General features: G+C 46.8%; 2 protein-coding genes across 2 annotated transcripts; both read right to left on the bottom strand.

The window, feature by feature from the left end:
* Window positions 1-1,018: 1,018 nt before the first annotated feature.
* Window positions 1,019-10,345, bottom strand: LOC142589778 (uncharacterized). Its single transcript, XM_075701369.1, has 2 exons — window positions 10,188-10,345; window positions 1,019-1,638 (listed from the first exon to the last, which is right to left on the bottom strand). The coding sequence occupies exons 1-2, from the start codon at window positions 10,305-10,307 to the stop codon at window positions 1,177-1,179; spliced, it is 582 nt and encodes a 193-aa protein (XP_075557484.1). The 5' UTR covers window positions 10,308-10,345; the 3' UTR covers window positions 1,019-1,176.
* A 7,402-nt stretch (window positions 10,346-17,747) lies between these two features.
* Window positions 17,748-26,567, bottom strand: LOC142589776 (uncharacterized). Its single transcript, XM_075701367.1, has 2 exons — window positions 26,428-26,567; window positions 17,748-22,604 (listed from the first exon to the last, which is right to left on the bottom strand). Exons 1-2 carry the CDS (start codon window positions 26,516-26,518, stop codon window positions 20,236-20,238), a joined length of 2,460 nt encoding a protein of 819 aa, XP_075557482.1. The 5' UTR covers window positions 26,519-26,567; the 3' UTR covers window positions 17,748-20,235.
* Window positions 26,568-27,915: the final 1,348 nt, after the last annotated feature.

The following is a 27,915-nucleotide window of genomic DNA, read 5'->3' as shown; positions in this document are numbered from 1 at the left end:
GACCATGTTCATTAAAATGACTGGCTACTGCTTTAGGTAAATTGTGTTTTGTGTCCGCGCGATGAACGTTCAGTCTTGTATGAATTTGTTGTCCAGTCTCACCTATGTATTTTTTGCTACAAGCGGCGCATTCTAGACAGTAGAGTACGTTGCTTGATGTGCAGTGGAAAGCCGAAGTTATCTTGTGTGCGTCATCCGAGGCTGTACTTTTTACTGTAGTAGTAGATTGAATATGTTTGCATGTAGATCACCTGAGGCGGCCACAGGGACTGGTTCCCAACTTCCTCTTTGTCTTTAGTTTGGTGTGCACAAGAAAACCTTCAAGATTAGTGTTGGGTCTGTAGGCTACTCTGGGAAAGTCGGGAAAATCTTATTAAGTTCCTGGTTGCTGGTGAGAATTGGGTAGTATTTACTGAGGATGTTATTCACGTTTGGGAGTGCGTTTGAGGATTTAATAGTGAGAAGAGGCATTCTTGTTCTTGTGATCCTCGAGGGGGGAGGGGGAGCTTGAGGCCTTCGGCGCGATCAAGTTTAGTTGCAGCGGTGTAGGCTGTTTGAAGGTCACTGTTTTGGGTGGTTCCTGTTTGATAGGGTTTCTTTAAGGTGTTCGAGTCCATCTATGTAGTCTTGGCTTTCAACGCACATGCGACGTAGTCGTGTGGCTTGACCTTTAATGATGCCTTGTTTGCAATGTCTGGGATGGGGGCTGGTATATTGTAGGTACTGTTGGATGTCGAAAGGATTCCTATACAGCGTTGTCTTCAACTCCTCATTGTCAACGTATATTGTTGTGTCCAGAAAGTTTATGTGCTCAGTTGAGGATTCTGATGTGAATTTTATTGTTAGCTGAAAAGAGTTTTAGAAACGCTACATATTTATCTAGACCGTCTTGACCATGTCCCCATATTATGAGTATGTCATCTATATATGGTAGGTATGTGTGGGGCTTGCCAGTGGAAATTCTCATGTGTATTCAGTTTTAGAGGCACATTCGAATGAAATGGAGAGAAGTCATAAGGAAGGTACAGTTCCTGTACGTGACAGGTTAATTTATTAAACTATTGCAGTCTTCAAACATGTTTATTCTTTGACGAGAGCCTTTCACCAGGGTTACCGCAAGTTTTCTTTTTTTTTTGGGGGGGGGGGCTGCAAATGGTTCCATGATTTATGGCTGCTTCAAACGCAGAAGGTCTGACTTCGGTGGTTGCTTGGGCTTTTAATCTTTCTTTTGCTGTTTGCCTGGTTTTTGCTGCTGTTGTTGTTGCTGTTGTTGTTGCTGTTGTTGCTGGTGTTGTTGCGGTTGCTGTTGCTGCTGTTGCTGTTGCTGCTGTTGTTGCGGTTGCTGCTGCTGTTGCTGCTGCTCTTGCTGCTGCTGTTGCTGCTGTTGTTGCGGTTGCTGTTGCTGTTGTTGCTGCTGTTGTTGCGGTTGCGGCTGCTGTTGCGGTTGCTGCTGTTGTTGCGCTTGCTGCTGTTGTTGCTGCTGTTGTTGCGGTTGCGGCTGCTGTTGCGGTTGCTGCTGTTGTTGCGCTTGCTGCTGTTGCTGCTGCTGTTGTTGCAGTTGTTGTTGTAGCTGCCGCTCACCGTTACTCCCGCTGGTAGTATTTCCTCCCCCGTTACCACTGCGCCAGCCAGCCTTTCCTGCATAAACATTTGGCAAAGTGACAGCTTTCTTCAATATGTGCCAATTCGGGCTTCATAGGAATATTGTGTTGGATTATTTTTTTGCCAGCACAAAGTCTCTGTCCTCACTTCAGATTTCTGTGGGATATCTATATTCTTACAAATTAGTGTAGTAATATGCTAGGTTTGACAAAAATGATTTACGCCACATTGATCTTCCGCCTGCCGCATGCAGCAGGCAGTAAGTCGTCTGTGCTGCGAGCGTTAAAGAGATTCTCTGAACTGGTTTGAAATTTGCTGTCTTACCAATGTACATGCGGTCACACAATTCCTATGAACGCTGTATACAATCCATACCAAAGGTATTTTGCAACAAGTCCAGCGGAGTACCGACTATTTCTCGAGTGGGGGGTTGGTTCAAACAGCGAACGCCCTTGCTTCTCTCTAGCTCTCTCTCTCTCTCTCTCTCTCTGTAGATATATATATATATATGTGTGTGTGTGTGTGTGTGTGTGTGTGTGTGTGTGTGTGTGTGTGTGTGTGTGTGTGTGTGTGTGTGTGTGTGTGTGTGTGTGTGTGTGTGTGTGTGTGTGTGTGTGTGTGTGTGTGTGTGTGTGTGTGTGTGTGTGTGTGTGTGTGTGTGTGTGTGTGTGTGTGTGTGTGTGTGTGTGTGTGTGTGTGTGTGTGTGTGTGTGTGTGTGTGTGTGTGTGTGTGTGTGTGTGTGTGTGTGTGTGTGTGTGTGTGTGTGTGTGTGTGTGTGTGTGTGTGTGTGTGTGTGTGTGTGTGTGTGTGTGTGTGTGTGTGTGTGTGTGTGTGTGTGTGTGTGTGTGTGTGTGTGTGTGTGTGTGTGTGTGTGTGTGTGTGTGTGTGTGTGTGTGTGTGTGTGTGTGTGTGTGTGTGTGTGTGTGTGTGTGTGTGTGTGTGTGTGTGTGTGTGTGTGTGTGTGTGTGTGTGTGTGTGTGTGTGTGTGTGTGTGTGTGTGTGTGTGTGTGTGTGTGTGTGTGTGTGTGTGTGTGTGTGTGTGTGTGTGTGTGTGTGTGTGTGTGTGTGTGTGTGTGTGTGTGTGTGTGTGTGTGTGTGTGTGTGTGTGTGTGTGTGTGTGTGTGTGTGTGTGTGTGTGTGTGTGTGTGTGTGTGTGTGTGTGTGTGTGTGTGTGTGTGTGTGTGTGTGTGTGTGTGTGTGTGTGTGTGTGTGTGTGTGTGTGTGTGTGTGTGTGTGTGTGTGTGTGTGTGTGTGTGTGTGTGTGTGTGTGTGTGTGTGTGTGTGTGTGTGTGTGTGTGTGTGTGTGTGTGTGTGTGTGTGTGTCGTCCCTTTCCTGCGTGTACGTCGTCCCTTTCCTGCGTGTACATATATATATATATATATATATATATATATATATATATATATATATATATATATATATATATATTGCGAATTATTATTACAGAGAAATCACCGCCCAAGTGCTCCGTACCGATGCTTTACCAACGAAGCTGAAATGAGCGGCGCCACTGCTTATCACTGGGTTCAGCCCGACGGTTCATTAAACGACGGCTTTGTAGGCTGCCGGATCCTTGGCGCACAGTTGCTGCTTGCGCTGGGCTGCAAGAGCCTGTTCTTCTGCCCGGGTTGCAGCATCGGCACGGCGTAGACGAGCCCGTTCCCGCTTTTGCTCGTGCCCTTGCTGGTCGAAAACAACCTTCTCCACAGCAGTATGTATGACGCGTGGCCTGCCCATTTAGGAGCCGGAGAGAAACTGCTGCGCGCGTGCTCGGCTGTGGCGGAAAGCAACGATGTCAAGTCTGGCGCACCTAATCGTGCAGCATGACAAGGGCTTTTCACTCCGATCCATGACGTCATGTACCTGGCCCGACTGCCATAGAACCTAATTGAGATGATCTCGAGTAGGCAACAGCGATTTTGACGTCACCGCTTTCATCACGCCAACCTTGTCAATATAAATTTCGGGTCAGGTAGCTTGGCTTCATGGATCGGAGTAAACAGGCCTTGTGCTATCTGGGTGGTGTTGGCTAATCGAGTGCCTCTCTTTTCTTTTTTGGCGCATGCGCATGCGGTTGCGCCGGAGGAGCTTTCGGCGTACAGGCGACCGAAAGACAGACGTAGGGGCGAACCGGCTAGAGATATACAGTTTCGCTCCAAAGTGTCGCAGTTTCGTCCGAAAGGCCAAGCATCAATTGCGATAGCAAATTAGTAGACAGCCATAATAAGTGAGGATAGCAGTTTTACTGGCCGTGTAAAATTTTAAACGCTCGTTACTAATTAAATGAACAAGCATGGTGTCATCACGCACAGGCAAACACGCACACATCACAATCAATGACCACGGACACTCGTTGTCAAAACCCTGGCGAGAGGAAGCGCGGTAGCAGCAGCGAGCGAAGTGACTTTCGTGCTGTCTATCACTTCAACGGAAATTGAGCAGCGAGGACACAGCAGACGCAAAGCTGCGAGCCGTCGGTCCACCTAGACTGCGCCACCAAAGCAGATCACTTTCAAGATAAAGCCCTCACGACAGTACGTGGCTGCGCATTACGCACTTGCTGCCCAAGTACAAAGCCGCCCCCCTACCTCCCCTCCCCCTAGTTCGTTGTGTGTGACGGAAGACGGCGCGCTTCCTCCCCGCTTTCCACTCTTGCGCACGTGAGATTGAGCTGCGATCGTCGGCTCACCCTCGCATGCTTTCACTCGCACATGCAGCATACAGTGTGCGGTGACGGAGCACCACGGCGATGGCGACGGTAAAAAGCGCATGGAGTGCCCATATAATTTCTATAGCAATAAGTAAAAGGGCCTGGAAATGCTTCTGTTAGGTTTATATATATGTAACAGACATAGACCTACTGTTCATCGCACATGGTGAACCATGGGAGCCCGAAAGGTTGTCTGAATTTGCTTTTATTTTTCAGAACTATATTAAATCTTAAGCTGATACAGGAACAAAGTGAAATGAGTGCCTCACAAGAGGCGCCGCAACCCGCCCAGCAGCAGCAGTGCAGCACACAGAAAAACATTTCCGACAAATAATTTTATTAAACAAATAATCGTACCTTGTGTTTGAGTCTGCAGCAGAAATTTATTGCTCGATTAGGTAATAGTACTGTCGAGGCTATACGCAACGAAGTATTATCAACAAGAATTACTTACAATCTTCATCAGAAAATAGAGACAGCAGATGCGTGCGACCATGGAGAATTGCAACCCGTTTTCCAGCGAAGTTGTTTCTTTCGAACACTTGCAATGAAAGTTTCAGCAATGGGATAGTTTCAGCAATGGGCAGCTGAGGGGCTAGTTGGTTGCTGGTTTGATGATTTACCATGGCGTCCTCCCTCCGTCCCAACACGCCCCCCCCCCCCTCCTCACTCAATTTCCACTATATTTGATTTCGGTTGAATTCACAGTTCTCCCAGAGCAACTAGGTAAATTCCTTGTTCGCAAAAATGATCAATAATGTTTCGGACTGCATGCGTGCGTAATTTACTGCAAATATCATAATTAGCCGCTGTCTTTGAAGTTTACCTACATATTGTCCATAACACATCCTTTATTTTCGCCGAATATAAACAAAATGCCTTGTTTAGTTCAGCAAGGACATCACTGAAACCAAGTCGGAACGTGTTATGAAGCCTGAAAATACGGAAAGAAAAGCGACGGCTTAGTAATTATTTGCAACGCTTCGAACTAGACCAGGAACGTAAAAATATTGTCGCACATATTGTGTCACGAATATTGACCCCCTCCCGTTTCCACAATACAGAAACCTGTTGTAAATTACAGCTATGTCGGGACACTGGGAAGCATAGCTGAGAGCGGCCATATCAGACGCTCTAACGCTAGAATAAGGAGCTTTTTTACAAAGGCTGTGTTTGACCTCACCGCATTTACCTTCGTACCACCAATTTGCGTCAAATTTATTCTTGGTGGCTTTTATATTTCAGCCAGGGCAGCGAGCTCATTTCTCCTCCGCTAACTAGACAAGCTCATAACGTTTTAGAGCACTTGCGCACCTAATTTATTGCGAAAGCCCCAATTGCCCATCTATATTCAACTTCACTACACATCATACATTACCTTGTTCTTACAGTAACCAAACATAATGATGCTGCCTCTTTTATTTCAGTGAGGACACCAAGCGAAACTGAAGTGTCACGCAGGAAAAAGTAAAAAGAAAATATGCGGGCTAAATAGTTACTTGTAACGCTTTTTAATAAGCCTGAAACCTTAAATCTAGGCGGCACATTGCACTTAGAATGCTGGCTATTCCTGCGAAGTGTAAAATATCTGAAACGCCTAGTTCTCTTGGAACATTGGCAATCCTAGCTAATAGCAGAGGCGTGATACTCTCGAACACTTGCGAACAACTTTTTTTAGCCTTCTATTAGATCAACACGCATTTACCATCGCACGTAAACTTGGCGTATTTTTCTCCTTATGTTCATGAAATTTGACGTCAGTTGTAATTGTAATTATGCCAGCATGGCCGTCTAAGTTTTACACTGATGTTAAGACAGACCAATAACGCTATGTAGCGGTTGCATACGTATTTTATTGGAAAATGCACATTTAGCCCACCTACTTGAAACATTGCCTATACATTGGCCATACCATGCCCCTAATTTTCCCCAGATATACACAACATACCTTGTTTATCTCACTGAGGATATCGGAGAAACAAACTACGAATCTCATATGATGCATGAAACACATGGAAAAACGGAGGTTTAGTAATTATCTGCTACACTTGCATTTAAAGAAGCAAAGTGAAAGTTTTGCCACTCATTGCGCCTAAATTTCTCTATATATTTACGGGCTTTCAAACGTCTCTCGTGCTGTTGTATTAGGACTCTGGGAAACAATTTTATTAGTGGCAGTATGACATCCTGGAACGATTCCATGAGTGACTTTCTACGAAAGCTGCAATGAAACTACACACAATAAACATACATATATATCGCTTAGTAGTGGGGTTTGCTCGGCCAGTTGGGGCATGGTGAACGTTTAAGGGGTTCCAGCAAGTACGGACGCGAGCACAAGAAGAAACGGACAGGACAACGCTGGACTCACAACTGAAATTTAATAGGAATACATTCCACAAATCTCCGCCACGCATGCCTATACAACCAAGAACAATAACAAGGTTTATAGTCGAAAATCAACAAAAGATATACACGTACACAAAGGCTAGTCACACCCCTTCTCGACAAGGGCTCTTCACTCAGAACATTCCTTCGTACTTCGAATAACTATGAACACCGTGCCCCGCATATATTACCGGGGATACCGGGGATACCGGGAATGGGGGGGGGGAGTAACCAAATAAATTCTGTGTCTAACGCATAAATATTGGGAGGAAGCGACTATTCAGCACCTGTTTTGACAGCATATAAGACACCTACACAGTGCAACTTTTCAGTACACGTCATCAAATACTGGTGCAATCTTTTTTTCAAATACGAAATATCTGCTGTTTTCTCCTGCTGAGAAATAAGTATTGGTGTACTTCTTATTAGAAACAGCCTGAAAATGATGGTGAAGATTTGGAATTTTACTTGCGCAGCTGCCGTGCAGGCTATAATGCGCCAAGCATTACAGGCTGCACAGCTATGAAATGAAACCGCCAGGGATGCGTAGTAAAGGAAAGCATTACTAATGTGGTCACTCTATTAAGAAAGAAAATTTTGTTTCAGCTGGACTTTTGTTGGACTTTCGAGCGTGTAACTGAAAGTGCGAGCTTTGAATGTGTGTGTGTAGGAGGGGGAGGTCAAATTACATCTTTACCCCCCAAGTGCCCCCTTGCCTCCCCCCCTGGTAAATACGCTTATGAACAAATCGTACGATTGCCCTCGTTTTCAGAGAATGCTTGCCCTCTCTCATGTCTGTGTCTCGAGACAAAGGCCACACGGAAAAAAGTGCTTACAGGTGCCGGGTTGCGTAGAGACAAGCTTCATGACTGCTAGAAGTTGTCAGCAGCAGTAAGCCCCTAAAGGTATATTCCTAGTTTATTCTTTTGAAATTCAGCGCACTACAGTATTCTTTCTCAAATTCCTCATAAATTTGCAAATTCCTTAAGGCCCTCACTGTATCTGCGCCATTCAGGAGTTGCGTGTCGTTATTTTCAGCGACCGGGTAGGTACTCTGGGACATATTCAGTCCTTCAGTGAAGGTTCTTCGCATGTACGCTTTAACGAACTTTTCTTCTGGTTGACATTTCTTCCCAATGGCAGAGCAGTCCACCGTAAACAGACGCGACTATGCTAGACGGAAATTTCGATACTAGTAAAAAGGGAGTTCGCCAAAGCCACCATGAATTTTAATGCGAATATCATTTTTGTGTTTCAGCGTGCCTAAACATTTCGGAGTTACTAGCCGGGCGGTAAACCGGTCGGCTAGTAACTCCGCCAGAATAGATGCGGCGATGCCCTGGGAGAATATAGCTGCTGAGAGCACCTGGCGCTGCGCAGGAGGTCCTATCATGAAGGCCCTGAGCAGGCGCCAGGCACGGGCTCCATCCGGCGCCCTGATATCCTGTGAGCGCCCACTACAGCGCTAGCCCCTTTACTGAGGACCGCTACCTATCGTGCATAGTGAAGTCTATTAGGCCACGTCCTCCCTCCTTTCTATGTCATCTATAACTTCCCACTCCCTCGCCCCTGACGACGCGTCCTCACGGGTTGCAGAATCAAGTGTCTTTCCGTTCTTTAGGGAAAACACGGGGAAGGCGGGAGATGGAAATTCAAGACGATGAGCAAAACCACAACAAGGTGAAAGCAGGAGCCAACGTTTCGACAAGTGGACTTGTCTTCAATGCTTTCACCTTGTTCTCGTTTTGCTGATCGTCTTTCTGTTTTTTATATCACTATCATCATCGTCATCATCATCATCCAGATACTTCCATCTGAAGTAAGGTTTGGGTACGGGCTAGTTGGTATTCCATGAATTCAAACTTCACTTACAGCGCATACATAGACAAGGGACCAAAAGAACGACGAAGAAAAGCACTTGTCTTAGTCGTTCTTTTAGTCCCTTGTCTATGTATGCGCTACCCGCCGTGGTTGCTCAGTGGCTATGGTGTTGGGCTGCTGAGCACGAGGTCGCGGGATCGAATCCCGGCCACGGCGGCCGCATTTCGATGGGGGCGAAATGCGAAAACACCCGTGTGCTTAGATTTAGGTGCACGTTAAAGAACCCCAGGTGGTCAAAATTTCCGGAGTCCTCCGCTACGGCGTGCCTCATAATCAGAAAGTCGTTTTGGCACGTAAAACCCCAAATATTATTATTATTATGTATGCGCTGTAAGTGAAGTTTGAATCCATCTGCAGCAAGATACCCTGTCCACAGAAGTGTCTAACCCTTGAAGGAGAAGACGAGTGCAAGTGGGAGCGCGCCATGACCACCCAAGTGGTTTTCGGAGGAGACGCCGGCAACCAGCACCGCTCGGCATGAGCGAAGGCGCGTCGCCGTACTTGAACGTTGAGCTGCCGTTCGGTACGTCTATCAGCAATTGCGACCACCTTCGGTGTGCCTCGAGCGTCGCACCTGTCCAAGAACGCTTTGTACACTTACTTACTGCGTACGTGTTTCACCGATAGAACGCTTCCATCTCAGGTGAAGTCTATTCGCATTACATGGCCAGTGGTCGCAGAATACTTGTGTCCCGATTGCTGCCTTGAATGTCAACTGTGTGAAACTTTTAGGCTACGCAAGGAGATTTGCTGAACATAATTTTGATATAGAAGAGGCTCCATCAAAAGTCTGACGTTTAAATGCGAACGAGAACGTCCCGAAAAGCTAGCAAAAATGGGCGTTTTTGATACCGCAACTGAAAAAACATCGTCGCCATTTCCGCTTGCCCAAAATGACGCATGACCTAGAACGCTCGGCTTCTTGGCATAACCAGAGAGATGCAGGCGGCGCCCCGCGGCTTCTTGCAGTCCTATGAAAAATTTAGGAAGCGGAGTGACGGAATCTTCGTCATAACCACAACCAACAGGTTCACGCTTCGATCCTCTGCTAAGGTGCAGTTTAAAGGCTGATAACAAGAAACGTATACAGTTACCAATACTGCGGCTTTGCCAAGATTGCTTCAGTGATATACACTGATCTTCAAACAAATTTGGCAGAAGTAATGTTTTTTTTTTGCAGTTCATATTTAACCTGCGTTATGAGTCAGGTCCAAGGATCAGTTGAGTTCATGTAGAGAACAAAGACGCCCACACGTTCTTCAAGTTCATGCGATCGATGAAACCATCTGTCACCTTCACAAAAAGAAAGAAGGCATAAATATAGAATATAGGCCTTCTGTGTGGCGTATCTGGTCAAGAACTGTGAGAAATGTTGTTCACTTAGCCCCCACGTCAAACAGCACTATAGACACCCACACAAAGGAAGACGGTGAAGTGGAGGGCAGTGGTTCGAACCCGGGACTTCATTACAGTATTAGGAATTATGCTATAGGTGGTCGCGAAGAAAGTAGACTTCACAGGAAACATTATCGGCATATGGAGCTTACGTACGTACGAACGGCGTTAAGCACCTTTACTACAGATAAATTTCAAATGGCACTCACTTTCACTAACGGCAGAGGACTGGTGAAAAGCCACGCAGGCCACAGCAGCAGCGAGCACGCAGACGAATAACACGCGCGCCATTGTCTTCGACTCACTCGGTGCAGTGCCGTAGGACACATTGAGTTCACCGGAGCCTATTATATACGAAAATGTAGCTCCTCCTACCCCATCTTCAGAGCTGCTTCGACGCAAGAAGCCGAGTGAAAATAGCATTTGTGCAATTTTTAGCTTTTACAGGTGTTACTCGAACACAGGTCGTCATGACTCTGTGGTCCGTGGGGATATTTTGTCGCGTCAGTTGAGAATGGTTTCTAATAATAATACGCAGCACCTGGATATGGGCGAAAATAGAAATTTGGGTGGTATTGTGCTGGCTATTTTTTGTACAGTGCCAAAAATTGCGCCTGGAATAAGCGCTTACTTTTCGCTTTCTTTATTAAAAATTTCAGTAAATGTGAGTAATCAGCACTGACTTATTTATTGACGACGCTTTGTGCGTCTTGTTTGTTCTGTCTCTACCGAAGATTAATATGAGGGAGCTTTCTTATTTCACACGCGGCAGTGCAAAATCAGAGATGGGAGTATCCTTGTCAGGGAACTAGTTTCCACGGCGATTTTTGAATTAACTTAGTGGAGTTTGAGCCTGTAGTTGCCCATAGCTTGCACAATAGCAACATTTCAGAAACCAAAGGGGAAGTGTAGTGAGATGAGAGAATATTTCATTAGTAATTATTTGAGCGCTTAAAATCGGACGCAAAAGAAATTAGGCAATCTGGCTGAGTTAGGACGCGTAATGGGTGAGTGTAGCGAGAAGAGAGAATATTTCATTAGTAATTAAATGAGCGTTTAAAATCGGACGCAAAAAAAATTAGGCAATCTGGCCGAGCGGGGACGCACGAACGCTGAGTCCACCAAGGTTCTCTTTCCCGCCGTTGATATCAGTGTCGCTTTCTGGGTGATGACGTCAACATCTCTTCCCCGAACTTCTGTTGGTTTTTAGAGCGATTGTGTGCTTATGAACGATGCCGTAAGAGGTAATAAGTCCTAAAAATATTGTGAACTGGCAAAGAGTCCTAAAGAATTCTTCAGAAAACTTTTTTTTAACTAGCGATGAACCATTCCTTTTTCAGGATTTATTAGAGCAAGGTAATGGTCCAATTGCAAAGAAAAATATTTTGACAAACTAGGGTACCACAGTGCGAAGCCTGTAGGGGGGCCCATGATGAGAGAAAAATAGAAGCTTAAATTCATCCAGATGGGCAGCAAGACGACCAATGTAATGCTTATGAAACATAGCCAATAAATTTTGCAAAAACATGCAAAACGAAAGAAATAAACATAATGGTAAAAATATGACACCACATAAGGAACATAATGGTAGAAGGCAATAAGTGTATCACGGAAAAAAATCAGATAGCAAAAGAAAGGACCTCGGATCTTTCTTCATGTTTGTAACTTAATTAGACAATGATATTGAGGTAGGTGGGATATGGTTCCAGCATGACGTGGCTGTAAATGACTAGGTTTTTATTCAGTATATATCGCGATCTCATGATAATATTGAATTTCCACCTCTCTTGAAACGAGTAGAGCTAGTGTTTTCTAATAAATCATTGTTATTAAACTTTAAAAGCCACTGTTGTAAAAGCATTTTATAAAACAGGCTGGTGCAGTTATACTGCAAGAACTTACTGAATTAAAACATTCCCTGTTGATATTGTAGTGAAAGAGCATCAGAAAGGCGAAAACTGCAGGTAACGATTCGGATTGCTAACGATTGGTCTGTGTTAATAACATTTTTCTGCGTATTACAGTTATCTTTGTGAAGACGTCACTTCAGCTTTAAGGGAACAATCGAAGCAGCTGAGAAAGGTAGCAGGCTTTTCTATATAAAGCAGTGAGATAACGTATACTATATTCCCGTTAAAACGAAACTTAAGGCTAACTTTAGGACAAGTGGAACAATGAGGGAGAATGTCGTTCCTCACAAACGCAATGTAAAAAAAAAGCTATGTGCAGATCCTGCACAATGCCTGAATCGGCGCACGCGAAGCTTTCCTGAGTCAGCAAGGCAGAATGGAGCATTGCGTCAAGGGACCCGCTGCAAACTTTAGTGACACGAACGCCTCCCTCTGCAACCATGGTGGACCTTGCAGAGAGAGCGAAACGTTTATTAAACGTTAAAAGTGGTCGTGTTAGAATACAATACGTGCGTCATCTTCTAGAAACGTGCCGCAGCTTGGAGGCATGTTCACGGAGAACAAGCGGGAAAGCGGGCGACGGCACAAAGCATGCAAATTTTCAACGCAGCATGGCGACATGTACGCGGAATCGTCGAGACCGCGCGCCTGGCCTAGCTGCCCACGCCGTTCGATTGAAGCACAAAGGGGTGGAATCCTGCGTGTACCGGTTTAGGATACAGGTCGCAGGTTGCGCTGACGGCTATGCATGCACTGAACAATTTCTTAACCACTGGGATAAAGCATGTTCATGCAACGACGCGACAAAAAAAGAAGCATGTATGGGACGAGTTGCCCTATGGACTTACCATTCGCGCTCCGATCTTTCGATACTTGTTTTTTCCATATCTGATTATTGTGTTCAACGCCTTCGTACAAGTTCTGTCACTTAATTCTCATAAAGCATTGGCTAACTTTTGATTGCATTGGTGAAAAGTGCAGCACGAAATCTGGCTGTCTCTGTGGACGCCATTTGGAGCCGACTATTCTCTTCGAGTCCTGATTGGCTGCGGGAAAGCGGAAACCTCCGGCGGGGCGGAAAAAGATCGGTCCGCGAGCGATTGGACGGGTCACTTCGTTTTCCGCCAGTCATGCCCGCTCGGTGAAGAGGTTTTCGTTGCTTTTCCGCGCACCCGCCTGCCCGCTTTGGCCGCCCCGCCGTCTCTGTGAACGTTCGTCATACGAAGAGAGACGCGTTAAGAATTTCAGCGACGAACCCCCCCCTCCCCCTTCCGTGACTCGGATCTTCATCATCAGAGATTCCCGCACTCACTGTTTATCAGGGCTAGTCTAGAGCGGGCTTGTCGAATTAGGAGGAACGCGTGCTCCAGACAGGCCATGCATGCTTCTTATAGGTCAATTGTTGCTATTTCTTTTTGTATTTACAATACTAAAAATGCCTACTCGCGTTGCATATAGGAGTGGGTGAATTCCGCAAAGCAATAATAAAGATGGCGAGTTGCAAAGTTTTATGGTCCGGGTTGTTGACGATACTGGCTGTTCTATTCGGCAGGAATGAATTAAAATAAGGGTTAGTGCAACAGTTCTGGCATTTGCTGATGCCAGGGAATAACGTGTGTTGGATTTTTCCGTTGTGTCACTGGCTTTATCGGGAACACCTTTTCCTACTTCTAGCAACAACGAAGCACGGCGTTTTATGTTGAACCCAGCTCCGAGCACTGCGGCATTGAGTGACCATGCACAATCTTGTAGGCAAGGTTTTCGGACGTTACAACGCAGCATTTCACGGACGCGCGCATATTGAGCGAGTTTTCATTGTGGCTGCAGATGTCTTGTCTAGGTATTTGCTTGTACCTTCCACCGAATTCTCGTCACATCCTCCTACAGCAAAGGCAGGAGCGGAGACGTTTTGGACATCCTCACTCCGATTTAAACAGCGAACAGGCGAGGGACTGGCGTCGTATTCAGACGAATACATACCCCAACCTGCACCACCTACACAGAATACACCCCACGAGGTTCTCTGACGAGTGCCCGTGGTGCACAGACACACCCACACTAAAACACATCACATGGGAGTGCCCCAGGAGGCCTCCGCACATAGACAGTCCCATATTACACCAACATCCACTAATGAGGAATAGGCAGTGGGAGGCATGGCTTGCGGACGAGGGTCGGGAGAGCCAGTTGGCTCTTCTGGACCAAGCCCAGCGAGCCGCTCGTGCCAGTGGGGCCCTGGAATAGGGGTTCCAACCATCGTGCCTTATTTTATTTACATTGAATAAAGTTTTACTCTCTCTCTGCTGTACCTGGGGAATATTAATAGAGATATAGGCAGCAAAGCAACGCAAAGTCATCGATTAATTTTTAGCAATTGTTCAGTTGCTTTCGAGGGGAAGCACTGCGTAACTGTGATCAATTACATTTTTCAAACAATTATTTGCATTGGTTCTTGGTTACGTTTTCGTTTCAAGACTTCTGTCGACGGCAATTCGATAAGCATTCGAAAAATGTAGCGAGAAACACCATATTCCTGAAGACGCGTTTATCTAACATGTGTAGTCGACATCCTCAGGCTTTCGTTGCCTCGTTTAAATGCGACTTACTCCGGTACCGTCCCTCTTTGGTGTAGCACTCGCTGGCGAAGGTCGCCCATGAGCGTGGTAGCCGGACGATGAGTCCATGGCGCTGACGCAGTGACGACGATGAAATAATGAAATATTAATGACCTTGATGGAGAGACAAAGAGCGAAAGAAAGGCAAAGGAAAGACAGGGAGTTTAAACAGAGAACAGATGTGGGTTAGCTACCCGGTACCCAAAGAGATTGAAAGGGATGCAACAGATGAGAGAACAAGAATGCGAAAATAAAAAACACCACGCACACAATACAGAACGCTTCCTGTGGGCGCTGTCACACAGTCTGAGAAGCCGTTATATAGTGTTAAAAAGAGTTGCATAGCGACAAAGCCCGTAATACGAAGATGGCGTGACTACAATGAGTCATGGATTCTTGAACGATGACGATGGCATAAATATCACAGCATGGCGACTGCGATGCGAGGACCATTAGGTAAAGAACAGTTAATGACGGTGATCGACGGCGCACTAATAAACATGTGATGTGAGCCTTCCTGGAACATGCACATTTTCACTTCTTTTACGATCTTCTACGACTACCTAATCCGCCTCCGCACAATTGAGAGACCAACTAAAAAGCTAACTAAAAGCTAGGCCTTAAATATATAAAGTGTAGAGGGGCGAGGATGAGCTGCTCGCTCAGATTATTTGCTTGAGTCGCTGTAGATAGCCCCATCACAGCTTGCAACATTTATTTTAAGACCCTTCCACTCTCAGAGTCAAGGATTAGCGCAAAACTTGGAACATGCTAACATGTTATATGTCTTGCGATAGCGCTGTTAACTTGACTGCCCCGAAGGAGAAGAGATTAAAAGAGAGGGAAGGTAGGTAGGTTAACCAGACTAGCGTCCGGTTTGCTATCCTACACTCGGGGTAAGGCAAATAGAAAATAGAAAGAGAAAAAAGGAAGGAAGTGACCATTGTGTGTGCAGTGAAGCGCCGTGACATCAAGGTCACGTTGCTGAAAGAGCCCATCGAAAGTGCACTTTGCTGCTATAATGCGCATTAAAATTCATGTGGCATCGACAGGAAAAGTTTGATTCTAGGCACTCATTTGGCTGGTCCCCGTGCGTTTTGCACACATGCACATTTCGCACACATGCGTGTGTAACATCGACTTATTACTGCATGTAAGGTTTCCCACCTTTGTTAAGAAACCTTTGGAGAATAAGCGCTGTTATACTAGCTTGTCGGTGTGCTGTAAAGATACATCTACCCATCTACATACTTGGTCGTATTATATCGCCACTGATCGCTTCATTACACAAAACTCTGCTCATTGGCACAGCTGCCCACATGAAAGAGTGTTCTACATTCGCCGGTGTGCAAAGGTTTAGATGTTATGCGTCGCGAACAATATAGCATCACTGTTGGACAGTGTTCCCGTTTTCTGCCTATGACAATGCTGACGTTTAAGATCACACGAGGACAAAGTGACGTTGATGTTTAAAAGAGCCGTAGGGAATTGACAGCAAAGAGAATCGACTTTCCATTGTCACCATAGAACGCTCTCAGGCTAGGACTTTTAGGATCTAGTGTCAGGAAATAATGGCGATAGACAAATCATTCTAATACGAAAATCAGTCAGGCATTGCTACAATGTACTTACGAGCAAGAAGCTTAGTCACTGTGACCCCATAGTGTTTCTACCTTTATGCCCTTTGTCAGCATGCACACGAGAATGAGGGAAATATATTTATTCGTGTATCATACCTTTATAAGGTGTGCTCGTTTAGTTACATGTTGCCTTGAAAACAACGTCAAAGTTTCTTTTTTTTTTATGAAGAGAGTCATCGCACCCGCCACGCTGGCTAACGGCTATGATGCTCTGCTGCTGAGCCTGTGCGATCAGGTTTCATTATTTTCCGCGTCAACCTGTTTCGAATAAAATCTGTATTCAAATGCGCTCATATGCCATGTAACGAGTACACGCTAAAGAGAACTCGTGTGGTCGAAAGTAATCCCCAAACCACCACCTATTTATCTATAATATCCCCTTCTCCTGCTGCATGACCATAAACCCTGAAATTTAAAGTAAAGATCATATCGTTTGTTGCCTGCTCAAAATGTAATTGGTGTCATTGTCTATAAGACATCGGACGCCCCTTTAGACTTCGAGAGCAGACGTCACAAGCAAAGACAACCGGGTCTTCACAATTTGACTGCCCTAAATTTTAATGGAAAATGGGGGACCGCGCTAGCCTAGTCACTTTGGATGTTTCTGACCTTTACACTAACACACCCGTGAGTGAAGGCATTGAAGCCGTTTCAAAATCCATCCCAACCAATCCCCTAGCGCACGGTCCTGAAGTTTATCTGCCGCTCCTTGGTTTACTTCTCACGCTCAACTATTTCGAATTTCATTCCATTCACTACCTGCAAACTTTCGGTACTAGCATGGGAACCCCATTGACTTCCACGCATGTGAACGTTTTCATGGGACAGCTTGAAACAGACTTGTTCAAATCCTACGCTTCAAAACAGCACACCTATCTTCGTTGCATTCACGATATATTTTTTCAATATGGGAACACAGCAGAAGCTCGATAACCGACTTAATTAGACATTTCTCTCGCTTTCACCCCATTATTAAATTTACTGCCCATCCTCCTAGTCACGTCAACTTACTCGACACGATGCTCTACATAGAAAACGGCAAACTGAGAACGACACTTTACTGGAAGCCTACGTATAGCCAGCAATATTTAGACTACGAAAGCCATCACCCGCCACACAGCAAGCAAGGAATTTTTGTCGGGCAAGCGAAATGAATAAGAAGAATCTTCATCGAAGACACCGATTATATCCACCACCTAGATTACCTTAAAACAACGCTGGCAGAAAGAAACGATCCACAAGTTGCTCTCGATAGAGCTTATGATGTCGTGTCAAGATTGGAGAGAACGTCGGAATTATCTACGTAAAAGCCTACACCAGAAGCTGACAGACCACCATCCTTTATAACAAAATATTCTAATGCACTCAAAACATACCAACCTCCTACGAAAATACTACCCGATATTATCAAGTAAAGAGCGTCTGTGAAAAGCGTTCCCAGATGTACCAAGGTTTGCATATCGGCGCAACAGGAACATTAAAGGCATGTCAGTGCACGAAAAAGCCAACATCATTCCTCCTAATGAAAGCATGTTGTCGCCTCAGGTGCAAACGTGCAGGCACCTTCAAAGAGACATTAAAAGTACCGCAAATAACTATACACACAAAGTCAAAACTAGTTTTACTTGTACACGTTCGGATGTGATTTATTATGCTTCAATCTTCCTTCTGTAAGAAACAATATCTTGGGGGAAAAGCGATAATCGATGAACGTCAGATGATACGAACATCGCGAGGACACGACTAATAAGCTTCCCAAAGCCGTCGCCGAGCATTTCAACCAACCAGATCATAACTTTGATGAACTAAACCTCTAGATCTTACAGTCATATTTGCGTTCTGAACGAGAAAGGAAATACAGGAAATCATACCTAATCCATAAGTCCAAAACATTGCAACCAATGGGCATAAACGTTTCAAAGGGAGCTTTATTATCTATTCGCTATGCTAAATTTAAAGCTTTTGGCTACAACACGTAGTTTGGTTGCTTAGTGTGTGTGTTTTTTCTTTCCTGTCTTTCCCTTTTCTTTCTTTTAATTTATTTACTTATTCCACTTCAGTATTTTTTTATATTTTCTTTTCACGAGCACCGGTTTCGGCCGCTCCTTCTATTACTTCTTTCAGAGACACGATAGCCCACGACCACCAGCGAAACTGGTCATAGAGGCACGCTGTGCATGCCGTTAACACGCCTTCTGACAAACCGCCGTTGACACGTGATTGGCAGACAGCTGTTCCACGGGCCTTGTGCAAACCCCCCCCCCCTCCCAGCACTCCTTCATTGTCAATTCTACACCCGCGCCGCCAACGCACCTTCGCTCGTTGTCGCATCCATCTGCCTTACGCTTTCACCCCTTTAGAAGAACGCCACTTATATACACTGTGGCATAGAAAGCATATGTCGTCTTCATGAAGACAAGTCCATTTGTCGAAACGTTGGCTCCCGCTTTCACCTTGTTCTCGTTTTGCTCATCCCCTAATTATAATATAACATGTAAGCCAGCAACACACTAGATGCTTGCTTTCGCGGTTATTGCAGTTGGTCAGACAAATTTATTACAAGGTTGAGCTACAAGCTTACTTAAAGAAAAAGATTCGTTGACTACTTTTTTTTACTTTGCGAATATTACATATGATATTACTACAACACTAAAGAAGCTCTTATCTGAAGGAACTTTATTGGGCCTCCTACTCGTACAGCATGTGTCCTCGACGATATTTATTACATTTCCCCCCTGAGTACGCTATCGTCAGTTTCAGAGGTGGGCGTCCTGACAATCCTTGAGAAAATCCGCCCTGCTGACGCAGCTGATTGCAGGAAAATACGCCAGACCGGTCTTCTTTTCTTTCTGCCAAAAGCAGCAGTGCAGTCAGCGCAGCTACTATCAGATCTATCTATGACTGATGGGCTACTTTGCACAAGAGGTTTATGCTTTATCTAGGCTACCGCCTCCAAATGAAAAATTAGCGTACAGATCGTATATTTAGGAACGAACAATTGTGTATAAAAATATTATTTGGTTCGGGAGGATAAATAGCCAAGTCGCAAATAAATTCACGGCCATTCAGTCTGGTCTATGAGGCAACGATATCTTAAATATATTTTGTGCTGACTAGCAATTAGTTTTTTCTATGCTGCTAGATACACCGGTATTATAGAACATCGAAATATTTCCCTGCAGCAAATTTATGGAAAATATGGACACGTGTACTTGTTTATCTTTATCGGGTGACCACGTTTCACCGTCTAACAAATGTTATGGCACAGCGCAGGACGCGCCTGCATGTCTCGGAAATTTGTGGAATGTTATCGATGGTTCTATCCACGGTCTGTTGTCGCCGAAACTTGTGTAATCTGATTGCGTATATGCGCGACGCGAATGGCGTAGAATTTTCTGGAGTATAGGCAGGCACTAGCGTTTATTCTGGAGCTTTACATATCTGATATATAAAAGCCGACGCGCTTGATCCGCTCATATTGATCATATTTCGGCGGTCGCCGAGTGTTTGCCACTGTCGTTGTTCTTTGAGTGTAGCCTCTTCTTGAGGGCAAAAGTTCACCCAATAAAACACTTATTGCGTCTTTCACAGTTTTGCTGATTTCTTCACCGTCACTACCACGTGACAATATGTTTCAAAGAAGTTGGCTACTTATCAGGAGCGTTGCTATACAATTCGCTTTTTTTTTCGTAATACGAGGACACTCGCTTTTTCTTTTTAGGTGAAATTGTTGTACACGACCAGATGAGGATTAATGTCACTCAAACTTTGTCAATTTCTTTTTACCGTGTTCAACATATCATTGCTGGTTAATTCAGTCACACGCTGCAGAAGCAGATAAAACCATTTTGGACCTTATTTTTAGCACAACATGACCTGTACTTTATGGGTCATTATAAAGCAGAGTCACTTTTACAAACGAAACACATCAAAACGAAAGAAATCTAGACAGGTATGTTCAGGCGTATGGCCCGATAACAGCGTAATGTATAAGCAGTCTTTTCGATGTGGTAGCATCACTCGCCAGGCAGTTGATCACGTTTGTAAACTCAATCACTTTAACATAAGTGGTCGCGGCTGTGGTATTCGATTCTAAAGCTGCAGTTGCTGTTGCTGCTGTTGCTCTTGCTGCTGTTGATGTGACTGCACCTGCCGCTGCCTCTTCCGCTTCTGCCTCCGCTGTTTTTCTTTCGGCTCCACATGCAGTGCCACCTGTGACGTGAACAGTCGCTCCTGATGCTGCTGTTGGTGCGGCTCCTGCGGCAGTGCGGACTGCGATGGCAGGAGTTGCTGCTGCTGGGGTTCTGGCTTTAGTTGTTGATGCTTCAGCTTGGCCTTCTGATGCAGCGGTTTCTGGGAGGTAAGCATTTGCTGCTGCACTTGCTGCTGCAGTGGCACCTGCGCCGCCAGCAGTTGCTGTTGCAGATACGGCTTCTCCCGCTTCTCCGGCTTCGGCTCTTGCTTCTGATGCAGTGGCAGTTGCAATGTACGTTGTTGTTGTGGCTTCTGCTGCAGCTGCAGCTGTTCTTGCTGTTCTTGCAGCCGCAGCCTCCGATGCTGTTCCTGCTTCTGCTGAAGTGGCACCTCTGACAACATCAGTTGCTTTTGCTGCTGGTCGTTCTTCTCCTGTTGCTCGTGCAGGTTGGGATTCTGATTCGGCGGCAGCTGGAGCGTCCGTAGTTGCTGCTGCTCTTCCTGCTGGTGAGGCTTCTGATGCAGCGATTCCTGCGACGTCAATACGTGCTCTTGTTGTTGAAGTTCTGGCTTCTGCGGCAGTGGCGCCTGTGACGACAGCCGTTGTTGCTCGTCGAGCTTCTGTTGTTGCTCTTGCATCATGGGCTTCTCATGTAGAGGACGCGGGGGTGTCAGTAGCTGCTGGTGTGTTTGCTCTGGCTTGAGGTGCTGCTGTCGCTGTCGTCTCTGGCGCTGCCACTTATCGGGCGTCTGCACGTGCCGCGGCACCTGTGACGTCAGCAACTCTTGCTGCTGCTGTTGCTGTTGTTGCAGCTCCGGCTTTTGCTGCAGTGGTGACTGCGACGACAGCAGTTGCTGTTGCTGCTGGTCAAGTTTCTGCTGTTGCTCCGGCAGCTCAGGCTTCTGATCCAGTGGACCCAGTGACGTCATTCGCTGCTGCTGTGTTTGCCCTGGCTTCAGCTGCTGCTGCCGCTGTCGCCTGTGGCGCTGCCGTTGCTCCGGCTTTTGCACCTGCTCTTGATGCTCCGGCTTGTGATGCCGCGGCATCTGCGACGTCTGCTGCTGCTGCTGCTGCTGCTGCTGCTGCTGCTGCTGCTGCTGCTGTTGTTGTTGTTGTTGTTGTTGTTGTTGCTGTTGAGGTTGTTGTTGTTGTTGCAGATCCGGCTTCGGAGTCAGTGGCGAGTGTGACGACAGTAGCTGTTCCTGGTGGTCGAAGTTCTGCTGTTGCTGCGGCAGCTCGGGCTTTTGATGGTGCAATACCTGTGACGTCACTTGCTGCGGTTGTTGTTGCAGCTCCGGCTCCTGATGCAGTGGCGCCTGCGTCGACAGCAGTTGCTCTTGCTGCTGTTCAGCCTTCTGCAGTTGATCCTTCAGCTCAGGCTTCTGATCCAGTGAGCCCGGTGATGTAATTAGCTGCTGCTGAGTTTGCTGCGGCTTCAGCCGCTGCTGCCGTTGTCGCCTTGCGCTCTGCCTCTGCCCGGGCTTCTGCACTTGCTCCTGCAGCTCTGGCTTCTGCTGCCGTGGTAGCTGGGACGTCAGCAACTCTTGCTGCTGCTGTTGGTGCCGTTGTTGCAGCTCCGGCTTCTGCTGCAGTGGTGCCTGCGAAGACAGAAGTTGCTGTTGCTGCTGTTCAAGCTTCTGCTGTTGCTCCAGCCGCCCAGGCTTCTGTTCCAGAGGACCTGGTGACGTCCTTAGCTGCTGCTGTGTTTGCTCTAGCCTCAGCTTCCTCTGTCGCTGTCGCCTCCGACGCTGTCGCTCCTCCGGCTTCTGCACTTGCTCCTGCTGATCCGGCTTCTGATGCCACGGCAACTGGGACGCCAGCTGTTGTTGTTGTTGTTGAAGCTCCGGAATCTGAGGAAGTGGCGCTTGCGACGACAGCAGTTGCTGCTGGTCAAGCTTGTCATGTTGCTCCAGCAGCTCTGGCTTCTGATGCAGTAGACCCTGTGACGTCACTGGCTGCTGCTGTGTTTGCCCTGGCTTCCGCTGCCGCTGTCGCCCGCGGTGCTGCCGCTGCTCTGGCTTCTGCTGCCGCGGCACCTGTGACGTCAGCAACTCCTGTTGCTGCTGTTGTTGCAGCTCTGTCGTCTGCTGTTTTGGCAACTGTGATGGCAGCAGTTGCTGTTGCTGCTGCTCGGTATTCTGCTGTTGCTCTGGCACAGGTTCTTGTTGCGCCTCTGGCTTGAATGGCGGTTGCAGCTGCGGTTCTGGCCGCTGTTGCTGTTGAGACAGCTCCTGGTCTCCAAGTCTTTCACTGTGCGTGCCACCACCTGCACAGCAGTTTGACCCAATGTTTCACAATATTCTACAAGAACAAGGCTTTGTTGTCACAAGCTTTCTGTCTTCATCAGACATATCTCCTAGTCCTGTTTGATGGCTGAACTATCGGGCAGCAAACATGTAGGCATAAGCAGACGCTTGTAGGATCTACGTGTTGTGACTGTGAATGGTCGTTTCTTAAATACCATCTAGCTTAGCCAGTGCGACTGTGCTTACACACTATCCTGTACCTAGCATTTTACGTCTATATTCGAGTTTTCCCCGCTGCAGTATTCTTAGAGAGCACTATGAGTTCGCCATATGAGGCACAAAATTAAGTACCCGTAGTCGGTGAGTGTATCCTGTATTGAAATGGAATGTGCCACTCTCCTAACACCACACTAGTCAATCCATAAGGTTCCTTTATACGCCCTGCATGTCCTCTAGAATAAAACAAATTAAATGGTATCTACATTGCACAATTTTGCTGTCGCCCGTCGATGCACTGGCGTTAGCTTAAAGTGATGCCACAGAATGCGAACTGACGCTTAGCCGGACGGCTTTATATTATCAAAATAATTTTCTTGTAGGCTGCACGGTGCCACACTCCACTTAAACATGATTCCTCATGTAGAACAAAATGCAGCACATGCAACGGGCCCTGTTGACATCCATATAAGCGAAACTTCCGTAAATGCGTAATGAGTGCTGAACCACGTGTTCGTGTTTATTCAGTCTGATTGCAAAGTGATACCGCTAGCTTTGTTCAGGTATTTTATAGATTAAATCTTATGTGTTTGTGGTGGTCACTTTGGCGGTTTGGCAATCAAGTTGGAGCACGCCTTTCTGCGCAATTTGTAGGGTAACCTGGCCTACCCCTGCAGGCGCAGATGCGACCGTCCACGTGGCTTCCAGGCAGCAGAACGGATATTTTTTCCGGTGCCCTCTCTCGCTTCTCATCATGGTTCCCCGAGCCGCAGCCCCTTCACCCTCTTCAACAGCGGTACGGTGGCTACCAGCGGCTAACGACCCGCATGCGCAGGCCGGCTTCCCCGTCTACATTCCACAAGTAGTGTGAGTAATCGCTGCTAGGTGGCACCACCGTCCTGCAGCCGACAGTGAGCTAGTCGACGACAAAAGATGAGCAACATCAGCAGCAGACGGCAGAGGCCACGGCCAGCAAGAGAGGCGCAGAGGTGTCCGCAAAGAAAGCTTCTCTTTAACACTTCTTCATAGCACGGGCATTGAACCCCGCGGTAGCGTGTTTAGAATTGCTAGTAGGTAGAGCGGGGCGTGGCACTTTTGACGGAGCCCGACGTTTCTGCGCAGGCGCGAGTAAGAGCGGGCGCGAGAGAGCAAATCTGTGGGCTTTTGCTCCATGAATATATGACTCAGCCTAGGCACTGCGGAGGTTTCTTAGAGCGCGTTGTATTCCTTTGTCCCCTAGACATGCCGGCATTGCTGAGTGCGGTCCAGTTGGTTTATACGCTCCGCCGCTGTCTGCCCGCGCGGTGACGCGTTGGGCGCGGCCGCCGCTTCGTGATCGCTTTTTGAAGGTACGATGTTGTGACTGGTGTTGTATAAGTCGCAGGTCGCTTTTGTCGTCCCAACGGTAGATCTGATTTTTTACAAGCACTGCTCCAGGACGGCACATGTAACCGGCAAACGGAGGCCGCAGGAGAGCACCTGAGCTTATATTAAAGCAGGCGGCGCAAGATCTCCAGGGCACCCAAGCGGTATCGGGGGGATCAAAGCTGGAAGCAGTGCGGCCCATGGGTTGGGGCCGCAGAGGCCGAAGTGTGCCACGGGGTGATCGCACAAAAAATTGGCTGTCCGCGATAGCGGACAGCCGATCTTATACTCCCCTGGCACGCGCAGGTCTTTGCGAGCCCCAACCCACGGACCAGTCGGGCTTCTAGCTTTGATGTCCCCGTTGCCGCTTTGGTGTCCTGGAGGCGCCGTCAATAGTGCGAAGTAATGAAACGTTGTTTTCATTAGTAAAAACATGATCGAATAAATATGATTGCATCGAGCCGACAACTTGCGATGCTAAGTTAAGCACTACCACGCCCCGCGACTTCTGCAGGCACGCCTAGGGACAAGCGCATACAACGCGCGCCAAGAAACTCCTCCGTAGTACCTAGGCAGAGTCGTATTTTCAAGGAGCAAAACTCCCCACATTTCCTTTCTAGCACCCGCTCTTACTCGCGCGTGCGCGCAAACATCCGTCATCTCCGCAAGTGCCGCGTTACGCTGTACCTACAGGCAGTCGGAAATACGCATCCCGGTACGGCTAAGTAGGGACCACCTTTGACGCGGAATCGCCAGGCCGTTCTTTATCTCATGGGAAGCGCTCGGCCAGCAGCATGCATTGTCGCCGTCATCCGACGAGAGCCGACCTTGTTCACCGGACGCACGCTTGAGAGCAGCACGATAGCACTGCGCAAGCACTCCGTCACGTGGCCTTTTTCACGAGGGCTTTCTTTGCGACCCCGAAAACATGACTCCGTGAGACGTATCGTACAGGAAACAACTCGACCGGTGGTTTCTGAAGGTGCTCTACAAATCTACGTAGCATGCTTGGGGCCCTCAGAAAAAAATTGGGTAATTAAACTTTATTAATTAGAGGGTTATGGGGAAAGCAAAAAATTGTTTGAGGTACTATAGGCTATTGCGAATAGCATGCGTTCGGTCGAATTCGCTTTCGAAACGCCTTTCATTTTTAAATTCTTGACTCAAGTTATGTGGGACCCCCTGTATATCTAATATTATATAGATAAAACACTTCCCATAGGGAAAAACAAGGTGTGCTGAACTCTCTTGCTTTGGTTTCCTTAGTTAAACACTAAATCACCTATACATGGCCCTTCAGCATTCGGCTGTCCGTACTTTACGTAGACCTCGCAAATCTTAGACAAGAACTTGAAAAATAATCACAGCTCAAGCACTCCGTACAGATGGTTAACCAGCGAAGCTGAAGCGTGCGGCCCCGGTGTTTACCATTGGGCTAATCCAGATGGTTCATTAAACGATGACTTAGTAGGCTGCAGGATCCTCGGTACGCAGTTGCTGCTTGTGCTCGGTTGCACGAGCCTGCCCTTGTGTCTGGGCTACAGCATCGGCACGGCGTATACGAGCTCGTTCCCGGTTCTCCTCGCGGCGTTGCTTATCAAAAACTGGTTGCTCCTCTGGAGCACGTATAAAGCCTGACCTATCATATCGGAGCCGGAGAGAAAGTAATAATAATAATAATTGGGGTTTTACGTGCCAAAACCACTTTCTGATTATGAGGCACGCCGTAGTGGAGGACTCCGGAAATTTTGACCACCTGGGGCTCTTTAACGTGCACCTAAATCTAAGCACACGGGTGTTTTCGCATTTCGCCCCCATCGAAATGCGGCCGCCGTGGCCGGGATTCGATCCCGCGACCTCGTGCTCAGCAGCCCAACACCATAGCCACTGAGCAACCACGGCGGGTTGAAAGTGTTGCGCGCATGCTGTGCTGCGACGGAGAACAACGAGGTCACTAATTGCGTAGCCGATCGTGCGCCTCTCTTTCAGCTTTATTTTCGCGCGTGCACATGGGACTTCGCCGGATAACTTTTCGGCAAACAGGCGACAGACAGACAGATGAACCCGCTAGTGATATACAGCTTCGTTGTAACTAGAAAGACGAAATTCAGTGTTTGCTTACACTGGTACATAAATAACCAAGAAGTATTCCACTTAAGCGCACAACGCAAGAAAAATGCAATCGACGACAATATTTTTGCAGTAGAATTAATTACATGTCCTTTTCTGCGCCTCGATCCGCTAGACAGACATGTCACTTACCATCGCGATGTCGATGTTGACGAGGAGACGGGTAGGAGGCCACGCAGGCCATTGCAACGGCGAGCGTAAGGCTGAACAATATACGAGTCATTGTCTTCGATTGGGTATGCGCAGCGCTTGTGGAGACGTTGAAGGAATTTTCTCCATCTTATATGCAAAAACATTCATGCATACATGCCTTTCATCACAGAAATTGACATCCCGCAACGTCAGGTACTGTAGCGTATGTAATACATTCGTCTTTTGTACCAATTGTTTCAAAAGTACATGTATGGAGCAATCGCTTCTCTGGGGGCCATCTATTCTCTTTGAAGGGTCTCCGCAAAAAAGACTGGACGCTTCGATGCAGGAGGGAGAGTAGAGGTCGGCTACACCACAGTGGAGGTTCAGGTGGAAATATGGAGATACCTTTGTCTTGCAAATAGGTTGCACAACAGATTCTTGAAAGGTGGCTACGTCATAACTGAAGAGCGAGGTGGAAAAGGCAGGTCATAAGATGACATCGTGTCTGCGTGCGTGGTTGCCGTGACGTCTAAGCACGCAGAGCGTTGTGGCTCTGTACGTCAGTACATGGCAGAGACGTCAGTAACGACGTCATGTCAAAGTCATAGCAGTGTGTTTTCTTAGCACGTGGTACACATTGCCACCCTTGTACGACAAATTAATTCATGAACGCATGACAGAAACGTTGGAACAATATCATTTTTTTACCTGTTTCACATAGCATAGTGTTGGGAAGGTACAGACACTTTGCACATGCTTTCATTCTGTAAAAGATGCGACATTTCCGACTACGCGGATTCATAGCACCTAAAGTCGTCTAGTACGCGCAGTGTCTGCACGTAGCATCGAACGTGGTTGATTATAGTGCGTTGTCTTTCTTCTCTGATATCCCTGCAATGTCGCGTTATGGGCGCCTCTTCTACTTCCTGCAAGCGGTTTCTCGTGGTCATGAAAATGCATCGAGGGCAGCCGAAGAAGCACTTGCAAAATTCTAGAACACCTGGGAAGTAGATCAGATAGATAACACGAGCGTGCCTAACCGTGCAGGTCAGCTGGTTTATCGCCCATATATTCATGAATTGCATTCTGAGTGCCGATTTCTCCTTAGTAGTCCATAGGCCTTCAATTTACAAAACGAATATCAACAAAATGATAAGGGCATTGATATCACACTGTTTGTTTGTTTGTTTTTTTCACTTGCATCAAAGCACCACCTCCATTTCCCAACTACTTTCGGACGAATAAACACCGGACGGGGCATTCATGTGCATCAAGGGGTTTAAATGTTTTAATAAACTGTGTAATGCGGGAATGATTTTGATCACCGCGTTAGCATTACGAACATGGTGTCACATTATTCATTTCTTCTTTCACGAGGGCCTAAGGCAAGAAAATTTGCCGGCATAACTTGAAACAAGTGTACCTTTCAAAGGAAAAAAATAAGGTTACTCATGTATCTTTCTTGTTATTTTTCAGTGAGCTGAA

This window comes from Dermacentor variabilis, chromosome 8 (genome assembly GCF_050947875.1).
Source record: "Dermacentor variabilis isolate Ectoservices chromosome 8, ASM5094787v1, whole genome shotgun sequence".
Taxonomy (NCBI): Eukaryota; Metazoa; Arthropoda; class Arachnida; order Ixodida; family Ixodidae; genus Dermacentor; species Dermacentor variabilis.
The sequence above is the reverse complement of the archived record's forward strand: the minus strand, read 5'-3'. Positions and strand labels throughout refer to the sequence as shown.

Excerpts from the sequence above, each read along its gene's own strand:
- LOC142589776 (XM_075701367.1), bottom strand. The coding sequence starts at position 26,518 with ATGACTCGTATATTGTTCAGCCTTACGCTCGCCGTTGCAATGGCCTGC. Across the intron at positions 22,605-26,427 it reads TCAACATCGACATCGCGATG|GTGGTGGCACGCACAGTGAA; the intron begins GTAAGTGACATG and ends ACTGCTGTGCAG.
- LOC142589778 (XM_075701369.1), bottom strand. The coding sequence starts at position 10,307 with ATGTGTCCTACGGCACTGCACCGAGTGAGTCGAAGACAATGGCGCGCG. Across the intron at positions 1,639-10,187 it reads GTCCTCTGCCGTTAGTGAAA|GAAAGGCTGGCTGGCGCAGT; the intron begins GTGAGTGCCATT and ends ATGTTTATGCAG.